Source organism: Xenopus tropicalis, chromosome 2 (genome assembly GCF_000004195.4).
Source record: "Xenopus tropicalis strain Nigerian chromosome 2, UCB_Xtro_10.0, whole genome shotgun sequence".
Taxonomy (NCBI): Eukaryota; Metazoa; Chordata; class Amphibia; order Anura; family Pipidae; genus Xenopus; species Xenopus tropicalis.
The window spans coordinates 38,717,056-38,737,863 of record NC_030678.2 but is presented as its reverse complement, the minus strand read 5'-3'; the positions used below and the strand labels follow the sequence as shown (position 1 = coordinate 38,737,863).

At 37.7% G+C, this 20,808-nt stretch overlaps 1 protein-coding gene across 5 annotated transcripts in view; it reads right to left on the bottom strand.

The window, feature by feature from the left end:
- The window catches only part of dhrsx (dehydrogenase/reductase (SDR family) X-linked), a 152,466-nt gene that overhangs the window by 108,344 nt on the left and 23,314 nt on the right, over positions 1-20,808 (bottom strand). For all 5 annotated transcript variants that reach the window (XM_031896696.1, XM_002933618.5, XM_004911740.4 and 2 more), the window contains exon 2: positions 1,534-1,641. In XM_031896696.1, the coding sequence (XP_031752556.1) occupies positions 1,534-1,641 (108 nt within the window). The remainder of the gene's footprint in view (positions 1-1,533; positions 1,642-20,808) is intronic.

The window sequence follows — 20,808 nt, the reverse complement described above, 5'->3', positions numbered from 1 at the left end:
TTGCAAATTACTTTTATTATACAACTTATTATGTGTGGGTGACAGGTCCCCTTTAAATGCCAGTTTTACATCTGATGTCAGAAGCTTTACATTCAAGTTATTCTAATTTTTTGTGCTTAATAATTATCAAACATTTACGTTTTCGAAACCATAACTGGAAATCAGGAGTTTTAGTGCAATAAAATTGAAATCACAAAAGAATTCAGATTCAAAAGTTGATATAAAATGGTGCATTTAATTACCGTATATACTCGAGTATAAGCTGATCCGAATATTGGCCTCTTAACAGTAACAGTTAACTTACTCCTTGTCCTTCAGCCTGCTGTAAAGATGTTCCATATGGGATCTGCAGGGGCAGCTGGATGCGCTTCCTGTACATGAAGCCGGCGAGCGTGCACGCACGCATGCACGACCGCCCGTCCTTCTACGGGGGGGATGTGCATGCGCAGCGAATGTCATCTTCAAATCCATATACTCGAGTATAAGCCGAGGGTGACTTTTTCAGCACATTTTTGGTGCTGAAAAACTCGGCTTATACTCGAGTATATACGGTACATAATCACATAATCTCACATCCATAAATTTTAGAGCATTTTTGAGATAAGAAGGCATATAGTTAGATTTCCCTTCCATTAGGAAGGAGGCGGCTGCCTGTGGAGGGGTTGATTCTCAGCCTGTGTTTTTCCACAGGCCGAGAATCAGCCTTGTGTGGCATCAGTCTTAAACTCCTGTTTTGTGAATTCCTCTTTATTTATAATACTGACACACTGAAAGCAATTAAGAAGAGGGATGGACTCATATGTCACACATAGAAATCAGCAGCTGTCACTTGTAGCGAGTTTTCTGTTATCAAGTGGAGCAAACAATGATGATTAAGCAGGCATAAACTAAATCTGCAAATTCAAGGGAAGACGGTTTAAAAACAAAACTTTTTTAAAAGTTTCAGTGATAAGAAGCATGTTTTGTTTTAAAACAAATGGGGTTTAATTCAGCTTAATCATACCTGTTGTGAGTTTTGAAACAAACACCAAAGCACTTCTGGAATGCTGGACTGGTGAGCATGTATAAATATGTACACATCTTGTTCTTGCGCAAAATGTTGGCTCTTTCAAAAGGTTGCCATTTGGGCCTGCTCAACCAGCATCTGGCCTGAAATTGAGTAGATCTTAATTGGGCAGGTTTGATTTTATCGTCAGATCGGGGACTGCATCAGCTCGTTGATGTGGCCCCCAAACCTTTCTAATTCAAACCGAATTAGCCTGATATCGCCCACCCGTAGATGGGGATATTGGGAGAAGATCCGCTCGCTTGGTGACCTCACCACCATGTATGGCCACCTTTATTACACCCAAAACTGCAGATCAGATTCTCTTTTCCTTTTGGGATTATAGAGTGACTGCAAGACAGCCTCTCTAAGATTCTAATGGGGTTCAATTTCTGCTTTCTACTCACGTTGACTAAATGGTTGAATGTATTGAGCCACCTCAACTTATAAACATCTCTCAATATATCGGGTGTTATCATGGTACTCACCTATTATCACATGCATACCAAGACTTGACAGATGTTTTGCAGTGCTGTATCCTATTCCCTTGGCGCCCCCTGTGACTATAGCAACTTTTCCATTTTGTGATGGGATCACTAAAAAGGGCACAAAAAATATCAAATAAGTATTTGATCAACCACTTGGAAAAACATGGACAAACCACTTGGAAAAACAAGACATTACGATGGAATTCCAATGTCACTTTACATTTTGAAAAAAGTAACATGTGACACAAGTGATATCACAAAGTAAGGTTATTCATAGCTTCAAGTATTTACAATATCATTGAGATGTTTATAAATGAATCTGCTGCTGGTTTCTTTAGGACATATTTCACTTGCTTACATGCTATGTCACAACATACTCACAAAAAATTCTGCCTCTCTGTGTTTTGTTATAAGACTTATTTTGAATTAATTTTACTTATTCTTCTGACAGTACAACTATTCCTTAAGGAAAATACCTTTATTTCACATCTATAGTAACATCTGTAACTTTTTTTTGTTTCATATTCTTCTTATTATTAACATTTATTTATAAAGCGCCAACATATTCCACAGCGTTGTACAATAAGTGGGTTTCATACATTGGACATACAGAGTAACATATAAAGCAATCAATAACCGATACAAGGGGTGAAGAGAGCCCTGCCCAAAAGAGCTTACAATATATACTTTACATGTATTGTATCCAGAAATTGGGGTCTTCTGGATAATGAGTCTTTCCATAATTTGTAAAGCCATACTTTAAGGGGCACATTTACTATGGGTCGAATCTGAGTCCGAATGGAAAAAATTCGGATTGGAAACGAACGTTTTGCGACTTTTTCGTATTTTTTGCGATTTTTTCGGCGCCTTTACGACTTTTCGGAAATTATCGCGACTTTTTCGTTACCAATACGATTTGCGCGAAAAAACGTGAGTTTTTCGTAGCCATTCAGAAAGTTGCGATTTTTTCGTAGCGTTAAAACTTGCGCGAAAAGTTCCGCTTTTTTCGTAGCGTTAAAACTTAAAAGGCGCGACGTTTTGCGCAAGTTTTAACATTACGAAAAAATCGCAACTTTTTGCGCAAGTTTTAACGCTATGAAAAAATCGCAACTTTCGGAATGGGTACGAAAAACTCGTGTTTTTCCGCAAAAATCGTATTGGTAACGAAAAAGTCGCGATAATTTTCCGAAAAAATCGCAAAATACCGATCATTACGAAAAAAACGCAATCGGACGCATTCGGCCCGTTCGTGAGTAAGTAAATGGGCCCCAATGTGTACTAAAAAAATAATTTAAACATTAAATAAACCCAATAGAAATGTTTTGCCTCCAATAAGGGTTAACTATATCGTATTTGGGATCAAGCACCAGGTACAGTTTTATCATAACAGTTATTATAACAATTTTTTTTAAAAAAATCTATTTTACCCTGCTCCAATAACTGCCTTATAATGCACAAAGTTTATTATTCTCAATGCTTTAATAAATAATACCTGCTAAAACTCTGCCTTCAGTGTTTACAAATATCCTCCTACCCTTCTGACTTCTGCCAAAACCGGAAGTCCGTTGTTGGTGCTGTACAGAAGACTTTTAGCCTGCCTTTTAATAGTTCTCCATCTTCATCAAAATTCCTTCAGCTTAGGTTGTGAGAGAGGGGGCGTGTGGACAGCGTTACTTCAGTGTTGGTTCTTCAGTGTAATTTATTTCTGTAAGACCTGCAAGCAGTGGAGTGCATGCGTAAATTGCACCAAAGAACTTACACTGAAGTAATGCTGTCCACACGCCCCCTCTGTCACAACCTAAGCTGAAGAAATTTAGATGAAGACAGAGAACTGTTAAAAGGCAGGCTAAAAAAATCTTCTGTACAGGGGCAACAATTGACTTCTGGTTTTGGAAGGAGTTGGGCTAGGAGGAGATCTGGAGCATTGCATGTTGGACTGAGCAGAGCGAATATTGCCCTATCGCCTTATTTGAAAAGAATGGAAGCAGTGTTTTAGCAGGTACTTTTTCATAAAGCATTGGAAATAATAAACTTTGTGCCGCATAGGGAAATTATTGGAGCAGGATAGAATAGATCTTTTTACTTAAAAAAATTTAGATATAGTCATGTGAAGATTGGATAACAATTGTCACATGGTATAAATTGTATTTTTCACTTTGCACTATTTAACCTTAAAAAAGGCCCAAGCAGGTTAAATATATGTAATAAAGCACTTTAACAAACACAGATATTGTAGGGCGGACCACTTTTATTGTATTTATTATACCTTTTGGTTCTCGACACCCAGCTTTAAGGCTAAGGACCAACGGAGTGGTTCAGTCGCCCGCGATAGATCTCTGCTGTCATAGGCGACTAACTGCTCTGAAATGCCTTTCCACTGGCAATAACAGGAATCGGTGGTGGAAATACAATCGCATCTTTTCATTTTTTTGAAGTCGTGCAAAGTTTCCTCCTGCAAGATTACAGAAATCTATCACTGGCGACTGAGCTGCTCTGTGGGTCCTTAGCCTTAGGGAGTACAGCTTTCACATTCTCTCTCTCTCCTTCTCTCTGTGTATATATATATATATATATATTTTTTTTTTTTTTTTTCTAATTGATCTGAACAGCGTCATCACATCACCATTAAAGCATAAGATTTCATGTGCTGTAAGAAATGCTAGCAGTACAACTGCCACCTTGGGAGATAAGTTTGTATAGCATTTAAAGCCTGAAGGTAAATAGGATTTTGCTAGGAAAAAATAAGTCATGCATAACAAATTAATGGAGAGCTTCATCGCTGCCTCATATTGCAAATTTAAATTGCTACATTTCAGCATGTAAAAATACCCGACAAGAAAAATTAAGATGCTGAACTTACGCGAAAAGTTGCGCATTTTTCGCGTAAGTTTTAACGCTACGAAAAATGCGCAACTTTTTACGCAACTTTCGTAATGCATACGAAAACTCGCGTTTTTACGCAAAAATCGTATTGGTAACGAAAAATTCGTAAAGAATCCGAAAAAATCGCAAAACATACGAAAAAATCGCAAAATACCGATCATTACGAAAAAAACACAATCGGACTCCATTCGACCCGTTCGTGGGTAAGTAAATCAGCCCCATAGGCTAATGCCACAAGGAGCTGATTCTTAGGGGCTGATTTACTAATCCACAAATCCGAATAAGAAAATTTCGGATTGGAAAACGAACATTTTGTGATTTTTTCGTATTTTTTACGATTTTTTCGTCGCCGCTACGACTTTTCCGTAAATTGTCGCGACTTTTTCGTAACCGTTACGACTTGTGCGAATTGTCGCAACTTTTTCATAGCCATTTCATTTATCCACATAGCCTTAAGGCTAATGCAGTACCAGATGTTTTCTCTGCCGGAAGAAAACCATGGCAGAATCCGCCCTGTGTGCTTACTGACAGTTGGACGGTTTTCCTTTCAATACTCATACGCACTCCATACTCATACTCCAAAGTACTGTAGCATGTCTAGAGTTGAGAATGCACAGAGAGTTGGAATTTGAGGTTTTTTGAGCCTTTGCAACAGGCCTATTTTCCAAGGATTAACAAAGCATTTTTTGCAGAAGAGTCTGTTAAATATGAACTTATTGTAATTGTTTATTCATATAAATGAATAAAATAAAATGCTAGTGTGAAAAAAGCGAGTGTCCATTTCAGAAACCCTTGTGGCAGAGGGAAACCTTAAGCCCTTCGTTTAACAACAATATTTATTAAGATACTCATTACAACCTTTAACAGTAAATGAGTATGGATGGTTTTTGGAGTATAAACATAAATTCATTTGTTTTTTGGTAATGTGACACTGTATTATGTTTATATAAGATTCTAACAAAAAACTGACACAGATACTGTTGCACTCCCCACACTACCATTTAAAGTCTTTGGCGTAGGTATCATTTTGGCCATTTCCTCAAAAGATTCACTCAGGTTTTTAAGGTTAGTCAAATGATGCTTGCGCACCTCAGTTTTCAAGCAGAACTACAGATTCCTCAATTAAATCGATATCAAGGAAATTGCAAGATATAGACCTTATGATATCGAGCCACTGCAGTGTCTCTTTAGTTATGTTTGGGATCATGGTCTTGTTGAAAGATCCACTGAGTTTTTTCATTTGGTACACTAAAATAGGTTCTCTTGCAGGCGTTCTCCTGTATTCTGCACAATTGTGTCTTCCTTCTGTTCCAATAAAAAGCCATTTCTGCTGGTACACAACCAACAACATGATACTATCATCATATGTGTGCTGCACATATTGATTTAAACTATGGCCAGGACACCCATCTGACCACAAAGGCTTTTCCCACATTCTACATGTTTGCTTTCACATAGTTCCTTTAGTTTAATGCCTTCTGTTGTGCCAACCTCCAATACAGGCCAGTGTTGTGCAGAGCTTGTGGTATGGTTGCACATTGTGCCTTTAAGTCATAGATAGTTGTGTAAACACAGAGCTTCCATAACGCAGTAATTAGGCACTGTTATTGAAAACAAACAAAAAAAAATAGTGTAGCTATAGGAACCAATATCCTGCAATGTATTATCCTGAAAGCTCAGAATTATGGGAAGGCAATCTCCCTCCTCTTATTGGAGGCAAAACAATCCTATTGGGGGTTTTTTTATGTTTAAATAAATTTTAGCAGACTTAAGGCATGGTGGGCCAAATTACGGAAAGATTCCTTATCCGGAAAACGCCAGGTCCTGAGTATTCTGGATAATACCTGTAAATTTTAGTTCTTCATTAGTCAAGATCTTTTTTCCAAACATTGTCACATTAGAAAACAATTTTTTTTACCTGAGCTCTAAAATAGAATGATCACTTTATTATTAAACAATGATAATCTTATTATTAAATAGTAAGTATTTATTATTACTTGATTGTAGCTTTTGTTATTCAGTAAATATAACAATAAGCCAATGACCTTTTGAAAGGCAATGATGTGATGTATTACTTTGTGAAGAAAATTACCTCCCATTACCTCCCAGTGTGACCACCATGTTTTGGCACATGATTCATAATCGACAAGCTGGGGTGTATTTTATCAATTTATGTATTTGGCAAATATAACATTCACCCACTGATAAATACGCTCAGTATTTATCAGTGGGTGAATAAATACTAAGCATATTTATGAGTTTTTATGTATTAAATTCTAACCTTACAATTTGCATACTTGTGTCCCATAATGGCTGCTTGCTAAAAGGAGCTCCCTTCCAGTACGTGCAGCATATCGCTTGTGGGGTAATTTTTTAACAAAATAGTATTGTTTCCCTCAAAAGGAGAGTGGGCCCTATTATCCCACACCTTTAGAGGGGGTGGATAGTTTTCCACAGATAAGTGCCCTTTAAGTCAAACAATTGAATACTTTTCTTCCTTAATGTCAGTTTCCGGGAAGATAAATGCAGAATGAACACTATTCATAATAACAAAATGTCTTCAAGATAAAAATCTTGACACATGGAGGTAAATCTAAATCCAAAAATGTGAGCACTAACAAACATTCAAATGTCAGTCAAATAGTTTAGCTTGCCAAAGACTTAGATAATTCCTTGTGGCAGGTGTCCGTGACATATTAATGTTTCTGGCTATGTTACGAACAAAAGACAACAGCTCTGCTCCAATAGAGACAACTGAGCAGATTGTTTTCATGAGAGATTAATTGGCAATTAGGACTTTGTATAAAAGGATTATAGCTCTTGAAGTTCTTGAATCAGTCAGCAGACGTGTGTCCATTCACTGAATTATGATGCAGATCTACATTATATTTTGTTCTGATTGTATTGTAAAATATACAGTATGCTATGATCTAAATGTTTAGCAAACCAGGTGAAAGGGTGCTGTGGATTTGTGCAATAAGAGCTGGAGGATCACTGGTTGGACATTCCTGCTTTCAGATAATTAATAGAACTTTCTAAAATTCTGTGATACACAGAAGTTGCTTAGCTATTAACTACAGGTATGGGACCCGTTATCCAGAATGCTGTGGGACTAGGGCTTTCCAGATAAAGGGTCTGTCTGTGATTTGGATCTCCAAACCTTAAATCTACAAAAAAAAATCAATTAAACTTTTTTTTTTTTGCCTCATATAAGGATTAATTGTATCTTAGTTGGGCTCAAGTACAAGGTACTGTTTTATTATTACATGACAAAAGGGAAAAAAATAAGAAATGAATTATTTGATTAAAAAGAGGTCTATGGGGAATGGCCTTCCTGTAATTCAAACCTTTTTGGATAAAAGGTTTTCAAATAACAGATCCCATACCTATAATTAAAATCATTACACTAGGGGGCGTATTTATTATGCTGTGTAAAACTAATTCGCCAAAAAAACAGAGTAAAAAGCTGTGTAAAATAAATGGAAAAGATCGGCATCTGAACGCCGGATATTACGCCGTTATGTTCCATAAGTTCCGGTGGAAGAAAAACCGCGTAAAACAATTACGCCGATTTTACGCCGTTTTTACGCCATTTTTACACAGCGAAGCCTGGCGATGTGTGGCGAATTTTCTCACCGTTTTTTACACAGCATAATAAATATGCCCCTATGAGTAAAATATGCTAAATTTTTGCCTGTACATTTGTAGTGAGGATAATATGCCAGTGAACTTCCACCATAAATGAATGAGTTTTGATGCTTCACATCATTTCATGCCATATTTTCACCTGGCAAAAAGTTGTGAATGGGCGTCAATGTGCGGATGCTGTGGCAAATGTTAATTTTCAGCGAAAATACTTTAAATTTGAACATTTGCCCTGAGTAAATATGTTCTAAAATGAGATAGGGTTGTTTGTTGTTGTATAAACTGTCCATAAAAGTGTTGCTTCACATGTTGCTGGACTACAAGTACCAAATACTCTATATAACAAACTATTATGATGGGATGAGGCATGCTGAAGTGGTGGCTCAGTGATTAGAATTGTTACCTTGCAGAGCTTAATAACATGTGATTTAATGATCTGTGATGTAATCAGTGATGTTTTTTGAAGAAATTGGTCTTAATGGGGAGAGGGGTGTTTTGAATTCTTTATACTGACATTTGAATGTTTCCTTTGGTGCCTATGTTTAAGGGCTGGGTAAGCATGAAATGCGTTTGTATGAGGTTAATATATCTTTTAACCTTTTTTTGTAAACCTTAATTTGTAGTGTTACGATGAATATGTAGTTTACATAATTTGTTCACTATGGGTTCCATATACACAACTTTATTTAATATATGATTTGGGATATGCTTTGGTTGGTCCATATTTAATGCATATGCAACAGGTAAATGTAAATTATTTAGAGCAGTATCTTGTACTAAATACAAAAATGGCCCCTACCCTTGTATTTTTTTAAAAATTTTGAGATACAACCTTGAATTAAAATGGATGTTATTCAGAGTTTATGTGACATCCACACAAAACAGTGAAATATATTGAAGCCTGTATATTTCACCCCAGGTCCGGACTGGGATTCAAAACAGACCTGGCCTTTCAATTAGATAGAGGCTCAAACACCTCTCTCCTACCAGCCCAATAAATAATATATGGCATTTCACAGCAGCCTCTCTGGGATTTGGCAAAATCCACAGATTGCCAGTCTGGGCCTGTTTCCCTCTTTGCTGTGACACCCCTAAATAACCCATGGTGCAACCAACTTCCATCAGTTTTCTTTACCCCTGCTGCTCCAGTACAATTGTTGCACCCAGTACATAGCAGTAGCTGCTGTTTCTGCCCTAAAAGTCTTAGGGGCTGATTTACTAAGACACGATTTCGAATCCGAATTGGAAAAATTCCGATTGGAAACGAACATTTTGCGACTTTTTCGTATTTTTTGCGATTTTTTCGGCGTCTTTACGATTTTTGCTTAAAAAACGCGAGTTATTTGGCGTCTTTACGATTTTTGCGTAAAAACGCGAGTTTTTCGGCGTCTTTACGAAAGTTGCGCAAAGTCGCAATTTTTTCGTAGCGTTAACACTTGCGCGCAAAGTCGCGCCTTTTTCGTAGCGTTAAATCTTAAAAGGCGCGACGTTTCGCGCAAGTTTTAACGCTACGAAAAAAACGCGACTTTGCGCAACTTTCGTAATGGCTACGAAAAACTCGCGTTTTTACGCAAAAATCGTAAAGACGCCGAAAAACTCGCGTTTTTACGCAAAAATCGTAAAGACGCCGAAAAAAATCGCAAAATTACCGATCATTACGAAAAAAACGCAATCGGACGCATTCGGCCCGTTCGTGGGTTAGTAAATGTGCCCCTTAGAATGCTTTAGACCACAAAAATATTGCAGCTACACCGTTACTATGAGTTATTACATTTTGCTTTCTGTAACACAAGACCCCAATACTGACTTGCCAGTATTCTAAAAGAAGAGTATCACTGAGGAGTTGATGGCACCTTAAATGCAATCTTTATTTTTATTTTGACAACCAACCTCATTTTGGGAGTGACTGTATTAGTGTCTGCAGAGGTATAATTAATGCAAATGTACATCAATTTTACAATAATCAAATGGTTGCACCGTTTATCCTACAAAATGTAATGCTTGTTTCCAGTGGAGTAACTAGTTGCTACTGGGCCCCACAGCAAATTCTATTAGAGCAGAAACATTGGTAAATTGACCTATACTGCCAAGATATATAGAAATTGCTCATTAATTATGGCCTCACTGGGCCCTCTACACTCCTGCTCCCCCACAACCACAGGGTCTGCTTCCTCTGTAGTTATGCCCCAGCTTGTTTCCCTTATATGTAATGGGCTAAAAACTGCTGAGTCTATATTATACAAAAGCACACAGGTAACTGGGCAGCCTATGTCATATTTTTCACTTATTAGTTCACTGACAAATGACTAGAAATATATTTCCATATGTGTTAGTGTTCTACTGTTGCCGATTCACACTGACACCAGCGGAAAAGTATTTTGAGACCTTTTGTAGTTTAGACACGGACAAAACACATTATAGGGGTTTTGTAATAAAATGCACTAAGTTTGTCTAGGAGCAGTAGTATATGGCAACCAATCAGCAGGTAGCCTTTATTGGTCACCAATTTAAAAGAAAACATCTTGGCTTGGTTGCAGTTAGTTACTGCACTTGAGCAAACGTTGTGCCTTTTATTACATATGGGCGTTAGTGTCATTACCCTTAAAGGAAAACTATACCCCTAGAATGAATACGTAACAACAGATATATTAAATGTATTTATATCATATTAAGTGGCCTGTCAAAGAATCTCTCCAAACTGAAATATACCATATATATTATTAATATTGCCCTTTTACATCCTTTCCACTGAGCCACCATTTTGTGATGGACTGTGTGCTCCCTCAGGGATCACCTGACAGGACATAATTTAGCTCTAACTGTAACAGGAAGAAGAGTGGGAGTATAAGGCAGAACCTATGTGTGCCCTCGGGTTGTTTGTGTGCACTATGTATCCTATGATCCCAGGGGGCGGCCCTTTGTAGCTAAAAAGTACAATTTTATGAAAATGGTTTATTTAGATGAAGCAGGGTTTCACATATGATGGTTTATGCGATATATAAAGACCTACATTGCTCAGGGGTATAGGATTCCTTTAAGGTAGAAAAGTGTAGCGGCAGATAATGTATGATCCAAACTGTGCGCTGCTGCATACACACAAAAATGTTAATGCCAGTACAACACACAATTCTGTACATATTGGCCCCAACCACTGCCCTGTGTATGGCGTTTGGTGAATAACGGATTATTTTACAGGTAAGGGAAAAAACGTAAATTAAGAGAACTTGCCTTCATATCACATAACACTTATGTGTGTATGTAGGATGGAACATTTTACGTCATGCCCGTGTTACAAAAAGCAAAGTTTACGGGTAGTTTTACTGAACACTCACTCTATGCCTGTAAAACTGATAAAAGTTGCTTAATGAATAATTAGTGCAACTGACTGCAAAACATTACTGAGCACTTTCTTTTTATTTCCAAACAGGGACGTTACTGCTGCCAAGATTGCTTTTTGTATGATTGAGAATTCAGAGTTCAGTGATCCACAAAAAACAAAGGTTAAGAAATACAAGATTAAATCCAAGACTACATAAGATTTCACTTATCTGTGTATCTTATGAAATGCCTTTGTTGTGCAATATAAACAACCCTACAAGGACATTACAGATATATTACTGTGAACTATCATACAACTTAAAATGAAGAGACAGGCATTCCTGCTCAAAAGAAAGAAGGTATATATTTAATGGGAAAAAGGCTTTGGAAATTTGTGTAATTAAAAATGACCCAAAAAAATTACCAAAATGGGGTTCACTGCCACATTTCCTGTACTTAATTATACAATATACATTATGCCTAAGGGGCTGATTTACTAACCCACGAATCCGACCCGAATTGGAAAAGTTCCGACTTGAAAACGAACATTTTGCGACTTTTTCGTATGTTTTGCGATTTTTTCGGCGTCTTTACGAATTTTTCGTTACCAATACGATTTTTGTGTAAAAACGCGAGTTTTTCGTAGCCTTTACAAAAGTTGCGTAAAATCTTGCGATTTTTCCGTAGCGTTAAAACTTGCGAAAAAAGTTGCGCTTTTTTCGTAGCGTTAAAACTTACGCGAAACTTCGCACCTTTTAAGTTTTAACGCTACGAAAAAGGCGCAACTTTTCGCGTAAGTTTTAACGCTACGGAAAAATCGCAAGATTTTACGCAACTTTTGTAAAGGCTACGAAAAACTCGCGTTTTTACGCAAAAATCGTATTGGTAACGAAAAATTCGTAAAGACGCCGAAAAAATCGCAAAACATACGAAAAAATCGCAAAATACCGATCTTTATGAAAAAAACGCAATCGGACTCATTTCGACCCGTTCGTGGGTTAGTAAATCAGCCCCTAAATCTTGTAGATTGTTTTTTTTTACTGTGAACTATGTGCTGCACTTAGTAAATGACCCCTATTATATTTGAAAGAAAGAAAACAGCTACAATTAGGGGTATAGTAATGTTTTACTCCACTTTTTACACAGCATGATAAATATACCCCTTAGAGTAGGCTCGCTCTCCACGTATATGGAGAAATTAGGTCCTCAAAAAAAAAGATGGCCCCTTTTCGTTAATTTATTTCGAAAACCTTTGTCTGTTATTATGTTGGGTAATCCCCCCAGTGTTCTCCACGGAATTTTTTTTCCTGCTGGGTGTTATGAAAAGGTAGAAGGTAGGGGGGGGTTAAAAAAAAAATATATGGAATGGGATCCCTTATCTGGAAACCCGTTATCCAGAAAGCTACGAATTATGGAAAGCCCATCTCCCATAGACTCCATTTTAATCAAATAATTCAGAATTTTAAAATTGATTTCCTTTTTCTCTGTAATAATAAAACAGTACCTTGTACTTGATCCCCTAAGATATAAATACGGTAATCCTTATTGGAGGCAAAACAATCCTATTGGGTTTAATTAATGTTTTATTGATTTTTTTGTAGATTTAAGGTATGGAGATCTAAATTACGGGAAGACCCCTTATCCAGAATACCCTTGGTCCTGAGCATTGTGGATAACGGGTCCTATGCCTGTATTTATATACAATCATGTGCAATACATTGGTGCTTAAAAATACATGTTATTAATTATAGGTATTTGAATATATATACGAGTGATCCCATACAAACATATTCTTGTTATTTGAGGAATAACAGGCGTAAGTACACGTAAGCATTTCTATAGACACAAACAATCACCTGCTATGGGCATATAGATATACAAGTAGGCATTCATACCAACCTAACCAAGTTGACACAACCATACAATACATACGCACACACAGATATGTAGGTACAGAAATTGTACTGCACAATACTAGTTGCTATTATAACATGTCAAATATATGTTTACAAACAAAAATCTTAGAGCGTATCACTAACTTTCTTAATGCCCATAATTTATTAGACCCTCTGCAATCTGGTTTTCGGCCTGCGCACTCTACTGAGACAGCGTTGTGCAGAGTTACAAACGATCTTCAGGTTGCCAAAGCCAAAGGTCACTTTTCCATACTAATCCTCCTAGATCTATTGGCTGCATTTGATACGGTTGACCACTCCCTCCTGATGCAAACTCTGCATTCGATTGGTCTCCGTAGTCATGCTGCATCCTGGATCTCTTCTTACCTCTCTAACCGTTCATTCACTGTCTCCTACGCTAACAAAACATCATCTCCAGTTCCTCTTAATGTGGGGGTACCCCAAGGCTCTGTACTTGGGCCGTTGTTGTTCTCCCTCTACACGCTGTCTTTGGGAGATCTTATCCGTTCATTTGGCTTCAAATACCATCTGTATGCTGATGATATCCAAATTTATCTGTCGACCCCTACATCAACAGTTGAAACTGAGACTCAAATCTCTAACTGCCTCCTGGCCATCCCTAACTGGATGAACCAACGCCACCTCAAACTCAACCTAACAAAAACTGAACTAATGATCTTTCCGCCTAAGCCTGGTCCTACCTCCCCCTTTTCTATCTCTATTGATGGCACGCTCATCAACCCCGTCGATTCGGCGCGTTGTTTGGGGGTGATCTTTGACTCCAGTCTCTCCTTTTCTAACCACATTAACACCACTGTCAAAACCTGTCACTTTTTCTTACGCAATATTGCCACCATGCGGCCTCCATGTCTACATAGCAGCTTATTTATAAAAATTATAGTAGACTTTCTGAAGTAAACACACAACTTTTACCAGTGCAGGGCAGCAGCACGTTATATTTAAGTTACTTTTATACACTTTCATTTATTGGTGTTACTGTTCCTTTAAGTGATCCTATCCCAGATACAATAGGTCTACCTATGGGCGGGTGTTCTTTCTTATGAACTTTAGGTAAGTGATGGAACAATGGTACTCTGGGAGAACTGGGTACCAAGTAATCCCTAATCTTTTCTGTAAATAAACCACTAGCAAAGGCCTCATTCACTAAGTTCATTAGAATATTAGTGAAAGCAACTGTAGGATTGCTAGATAAAGGTTGATACGTAGACAAATCCAAGAGCTGACGCATAGCCTCATTTCTATAAGTTACACTATCAAGGACTACGACCATAGCTCCCTTATCTGCATTCTTTATTACCACCGAACGATCATCACGTAATGACTTCAAAGCGGATCGTTCACCCTTAGTTAAATTTGAGCAGAGAGACCTGCATCTTGTCTCCGCCTTTAAAGATAGCAAGCTTTTCTCTACTAGCTCCTGAAATCTGCCAACCACACTCCCCCTACAATGTATCGGATAAAAATCTGACTGAATATGCAATTTTCCACTTAATGATCTAGAATCAATTCCAACCCGGTGTGAACTTACACCTGATTCAATCTGTAAAGAATATAGATCATGAAGGCATCGTTCATCTTTGAAGAGAAGGCCCACATTAGCAATTCCTGAGTTAGTAAGATCAGATGTATATTATTATTATTAACATTTATTTATAAAGCGCCAACATATCCCGCAGCGCTGTACAGAAACAACCTCAATGTCATCATTTTTACTCTGGAGTGGATACATACAAACACATAAATTGTTTCAGCAGGTTAGGCTATAATGGAGTCCACTAGGAGTCTCAAAGCCTTCCTTTTAGAAAGCCTATGTCAGCATAACAAGCATTGCTCAGTTGACTTTTCTCTCATCAATGCCAGCTGCCAGTTTCCAAATATGCCAGTGTAATGATGAGAGGTAGCTTCTAGTGCATGGTATTACCCAGTGACCAAAAAAAGGCAGGACAGAAATGTTGTAATGAACATCCCCAGCAGTCAATTATTAGTCATATGAGACAATATTTGGGGGGTTCAGCTACTATTAGAGAAAAGGGGGACCACAAAAATTAGGGATGCACCGAACCCAGATTATCGGCCAAATACTGAACTGAATCCTGGACACTGTGCATCCCTAACAAAAATGGACAATAGCCTTTTCTTCTGAAAACCACGGCATGTCTAGATGCTAGTGTATTGGCACTCAAAGGGTTCACAAGAATCTTGTTTCAGCTTTGCTTAAGCAGCTCTTCTTAAGGACTGTAATCTTGGTTTGGAAAATCTCATTTGTGGGCATACACCTTCCAGCTGAAAAAGACAGGCCACATTGAGCTCTGACAAACTTGTCATTAGGGGAATTAGTTGTAAAACAGACTGAGATATTCAGAACATCAATGATCTTTTCTGGGCAGAATTTTCCCAGGCCATTCTGGATCACTGTAGGGCATTTAGAGATCACCTTAAGCAACTCCTACTTTATTACTTTATTTTGGCCTTGTGTTTTGGGTCGCTATCCTGTTTCAAGATAAACCTACCCAAGCTTCATTTTTTTAACCAGACTTAAAGGGGCAGTCATCCACCTGTGTAACCTTTCATGCTGAAAATGTTTATTATGACTATCATTTTAACTGGCAAAATATATGTTCAGAACAGACTCTATTCAATGAACACATGTTGAAAAAAAGAGGCATAGTGCCTCTGGTTCTCTTACATTTGTCCTTGTATTTTGCACCATTAATTCTGCACCAGTCCATGCCCCTCACTACAATGCTATCTTCACCAATTAGTGCTTTTTTAGTACGTGGGCAGTGTTAGCTATGCATTACACAAAATGCCTTGAACCTTCTTCTAAACATAGAATATAGGAACATACGGTAAGAGAAATATTGTAATTGAACAAAAACAAGTCTTGGGTGAAAGTTTCTCTCTCAGCAGCAATGGAGAGGCTTGTTGTAACGTCGGGTGCAAGCTGCCGATCCAACTGCTGAAGTTCAACTATAACTCACTGATAAACATGCTGCAGCACTCCGATTCTGTGTAGAAAGAGTTTATTGTGCCAACAAACCAGGCAACGTTTCTCCAGCCTCCTTGAGAAAGGGCTGGTGCCTGAAATGTTGCCTGGTTTGGTGGCACAATAAACTCTTTCTACACAGAATCGGAGTGCTGCAGCGTGTTTATCATTGTGTGCAAGTACTTTACTAGTTGAATTCTCTGGTCACAGTCCGACTATTTAGATCTGAACATGGAAAAATACCTGTGGCTCTGAGACCCTTTGCAAAAAAAAAAAAAAAATACTATTAACTAATTTACCCAAAAAGGTATATTGCCTATCTGCATTGTTCAATTTTTCTACAAATGGAGAAGACATGCCCTTTTAAAATCATTTATGATTTCATTCTTCAGTCAAAAATGTTGCTACCCACTTTATAGTGTGTGAATGACTCTTAAACATCTCTAATTTAAATCTTTTTGCAAAACTACAAAACACATTGGGGGCGATTCACTAAAGTGCGTTTTAACGTGCGCTATTTATAGTGTGCGTTAAAAATTTTATCTCGTCTAAATTTTTGCGTCTTAACGCACGATTCACTATAAGCATACTTGCGCTAATTTACGCGCGATACTGCATGCGTTATTTAACTCGCACAGACTATTTTCGTGCGGTATTTGACGGTACATGCGCTAAATAATGCACGCATATAGTCGCCGCATAAAAACAGTAGCTTATAAATAGTGTATATAAATTGTCGCCGCATATAAATAGTGTATATAAATAGTAGCCACATATAAATGGTAGCATATAAATGGTAGATGCTTATAAATAGTAGCCACTAGTGATGAGCAAATGTGTTCTGCTTATCTTTGGTAAAAAATTTGCAAATCTTTCGAAAGATCCACGAAACAGCAAAAATGTTTTGCGGGCAAAAAAATTGTGTCAATTTTTGGACTTGTGGTGAATTTTTTGCGTGGCAAATTTTTTCATGCATTTTGCCATTGGCAGATTGTTTTGCGAAACGCATGAAAAAATTGCTGTGGAAAAATTTGCCGCACGTCCAAAAGTTCGCTGCAAATCCATGCCTGGCGAAACATTTCATCACTTGTAGCCGCATATAAATAATCGTGCAAATAAACGCACGCCATGTTAGCCATACACGCCAATACTTGCGGGAAAATTACTGTATTAAAAATAACCATTTCGCTGCAAACTGGCGGCTGCATCAATCTAGGGGAAACACATACTTCAATAAATAGCACTGCAAAGTCCATATTTTATTGCCAAAAGCTCATTAACTGTACTTTTCTATAATTTTTCACCTGCCTGAAGTAGGTGTTAATTTTCGCATAGCCGAATACGATATTTAGCGCGCCTAAGTGATTGTGAATCATGCATTAGTATTCTTTTCTGTGCGCTAATTAACGCATGCGTGAAAATTACCGCATGCGATATGGCGACTTAACGCACGTGATAATACTGTAGTGAATCGCGTGCTAATTATCGCGTCTATTTTAACGCAAAAAAACTGTGAGATAAAGTTCATCGCACTTTAGTGAATTAGCCCTATTATATCTTGCAACAGAATAACTAAGCACAATTAGACTAATAACAGTAAATTTCCATCTGGGCAGCAACCCATAGGTTGCTAGGTTCTATAGGTACTTTAAATCTGTACAGAAACGTCTACCATTTCTCAAAATGATCATATTCACTGTATAATGACTTGCTAGTAACACAGCCATGAATATACATGTCAATTTTTAGGCATTTTAACCCTGGACTGAATTGTTGAAGTACTGTATATGAAGCATTCCCAATTATGATTTTTGCTTCATAACAAAGAACTATTTTTTTCTTCTAAAATTAATCTGATATATGAGAAAGTACTTTGTAAATTATACAAAAATTTCTTCCTCAATTATGTACAGTAGTTAATGATGTCAGGATTGCACTGCATGCAGTTTGTATGTTCTCATTGAGGAATCCCTCCAGGATCTCTGAATTAGGTCCATATTCCAAAATCATACAGGCAGTTTAATTAGTTGCTGAAGAAAATGACTTGTGCGTGTGTCCTAAAGAGCACAGCAAAATATAGATGTAAAAGAAAAGCATAACTAGAAGATTTTCTAGCAAGGCACAGAAAGCTGCTCAATATCACTAGTACTTATTTATACGTATTTAAACCATGAACCTTAAATGTTTCACTGGCTGTTACGCAATTACACAAACACACACAAATATAGACTTTCCATTTCTTGATTTTCTATGTTTTTTAATCAGTGTTCTTTCTGTTCTGCATATTTGTAACTAGCGATGTGCTGGTCAGAAAATCGTAACCCTCCCCCCAGCCATAACCCACAAAACCTTAACCCATAAAATTGCGCCATTGTAGGACCTGCACCCAACCCATACTTGCATCTTCCCGCTCCATACTCTACTTCTGTGTGCAGAGAGGGAATATTCTGATGCAGACTTTTCCAGTCTGAACCGCACCCAACCCAAAACCCACAATAGTTGCCAATATTTCAATCCAAACACACCCAACTCAGGGGGTTTGGGTCAACCTGCACATCACTATTTCTAACAGAAAATGTAAAAATGTTTATCAAGGTCACTGACTCCAGCAAGCAAAAACAGCTTGAGTTTTTTTTTTTTTTGCTTAGAATTCTGTTTTGCCCATCTACCATCTGTCTTCCAATCAGCTTCCAGGACCAAAAATTAGCCTTAAAGGAGAAGGAAAGGTAAAGACTAAGTTAGCTTTATCAGAAAGGTCTATGTAAATACAGCCAAAAGTACTTAAAGTAATGCTGCACTGAGTCCTCTATCAAAAGAAACACAGGATTTCTTGTCTCCTTTTTTGTAACAATGATGTTTGGGTGTCTCACTTCCTCTCAGAAAAATCCTTAATTCCCTGGACCAGAGTCTGCGCAGCTCTCTCTTGCTCCCCCTCCCATGCAGATGATATCTTAATGACTATAACCAAACCATTAATCTCCTTACCAAACCTAATTCACCTTTTAGACGCCTTTGGGAACATTTTAGTACTAACTACAAACCATAGTAAATCGGAAGCTCTAAACATAACCCTACCACAACATACCATTAAACTATTGAAACTAAACTTCAACATTAAATGGCAAAACTCAGCCATACATTACTTAGGAGTTAACATTCCATTAACTACCCTTTACCAAAATAACTATCCACAACTATGGAAAATGGCAAGAGAAATCCTACAATCATGGTCCAAAATGGACTTATCCTGGATTGGAAGAATCCACGCCTTTAAAATTACCCTTTTATCTAAGATTCTCTACTTGTTTAGAACATTACCAATCCCTATCCCAGACCAAGATCTTAAGGCCATGCAAAGAAATGTATTAAATTTATTTGGGCGGTTAAACATCCCAGAATTACCCGACAAACCATGCATAGAACTAAACATCAAGGAGGACTGGGCATCCCGCAACTACAAAACTACTATATAGCAGCACAACTGATTCCACTGGTTAATATGCATGCCCCTATTCCCCCTAAATGGGTCAATATATTAAAACACCAACTATATCCAATCTCCCCCTGTGCACTACTGTGGTCCCCTCCCCTAACACGCCCCATATACCCAGACCCATTTTTGACTCACTCGATGACAGTCTGGGATAAACATTCTGCCAAACTTATGTCACCAACTCTCCCAGCAGCACCACTTTTGGGCAACCCACTTTTTCCTCCGGGACTTACTCCTGCTTCCTTCCAATGGTGGCCGTTACATGGCTTTAACTTTATTTATCATTTTTATTCTCTCTCGGGGCTCAAAACCTGGCCAATAATTCAAAATAACTATAACCCACCTGCTTTGGAAGCCTTTCACTACCAACAGATAAACCATTTTATCCATACAACCAATAAGGATAAATCCACCCTAACCCCCACTTACTTTGAATCAGTTTGCATTAAATATCCGTATTCAAAGAAGTTAATCTCTAATTTGTATAATTAATTATTGAATGTACATTCAAAAATCCCTTTACCTTATATCCAGGCATGGCATAAAGACCTTAATACTGAGATCACTGAAGAAAAATGGACCCCAGCTAACGGTTTCCGAAATACCTCACTACTAGAAACCACATACCAGGTCCTAATGCGCTGGTATATGGTTCCCTCCCTCCTACATAAAGACTGTTTAAAGGAGATGTGGCCAGACTGGCTCAAAGATGCATGTATGGTCGGATTGACGAAATGTTCAAAGATTTTGGTCTAGAATATATAACATTATCTACTCGGTAACACAAATAAATCTGAGGAAAGACCCTCAGAATCTCTTATTGAATGTGAAAATATTAATAACCTTTATCTTTCTAACAGCCAAGATAACAATTGCTAAGTACTGGAAAACGACCCAAATTCCAATCTTTCACTTTTAAAATAAAATGAATTGGGTTATGGTTAACGAAAGGCTAACTAGCGTACTTACAGATAAACATGAAAAAGTTATGAAGGTTTGGGAACCCTGGTGTA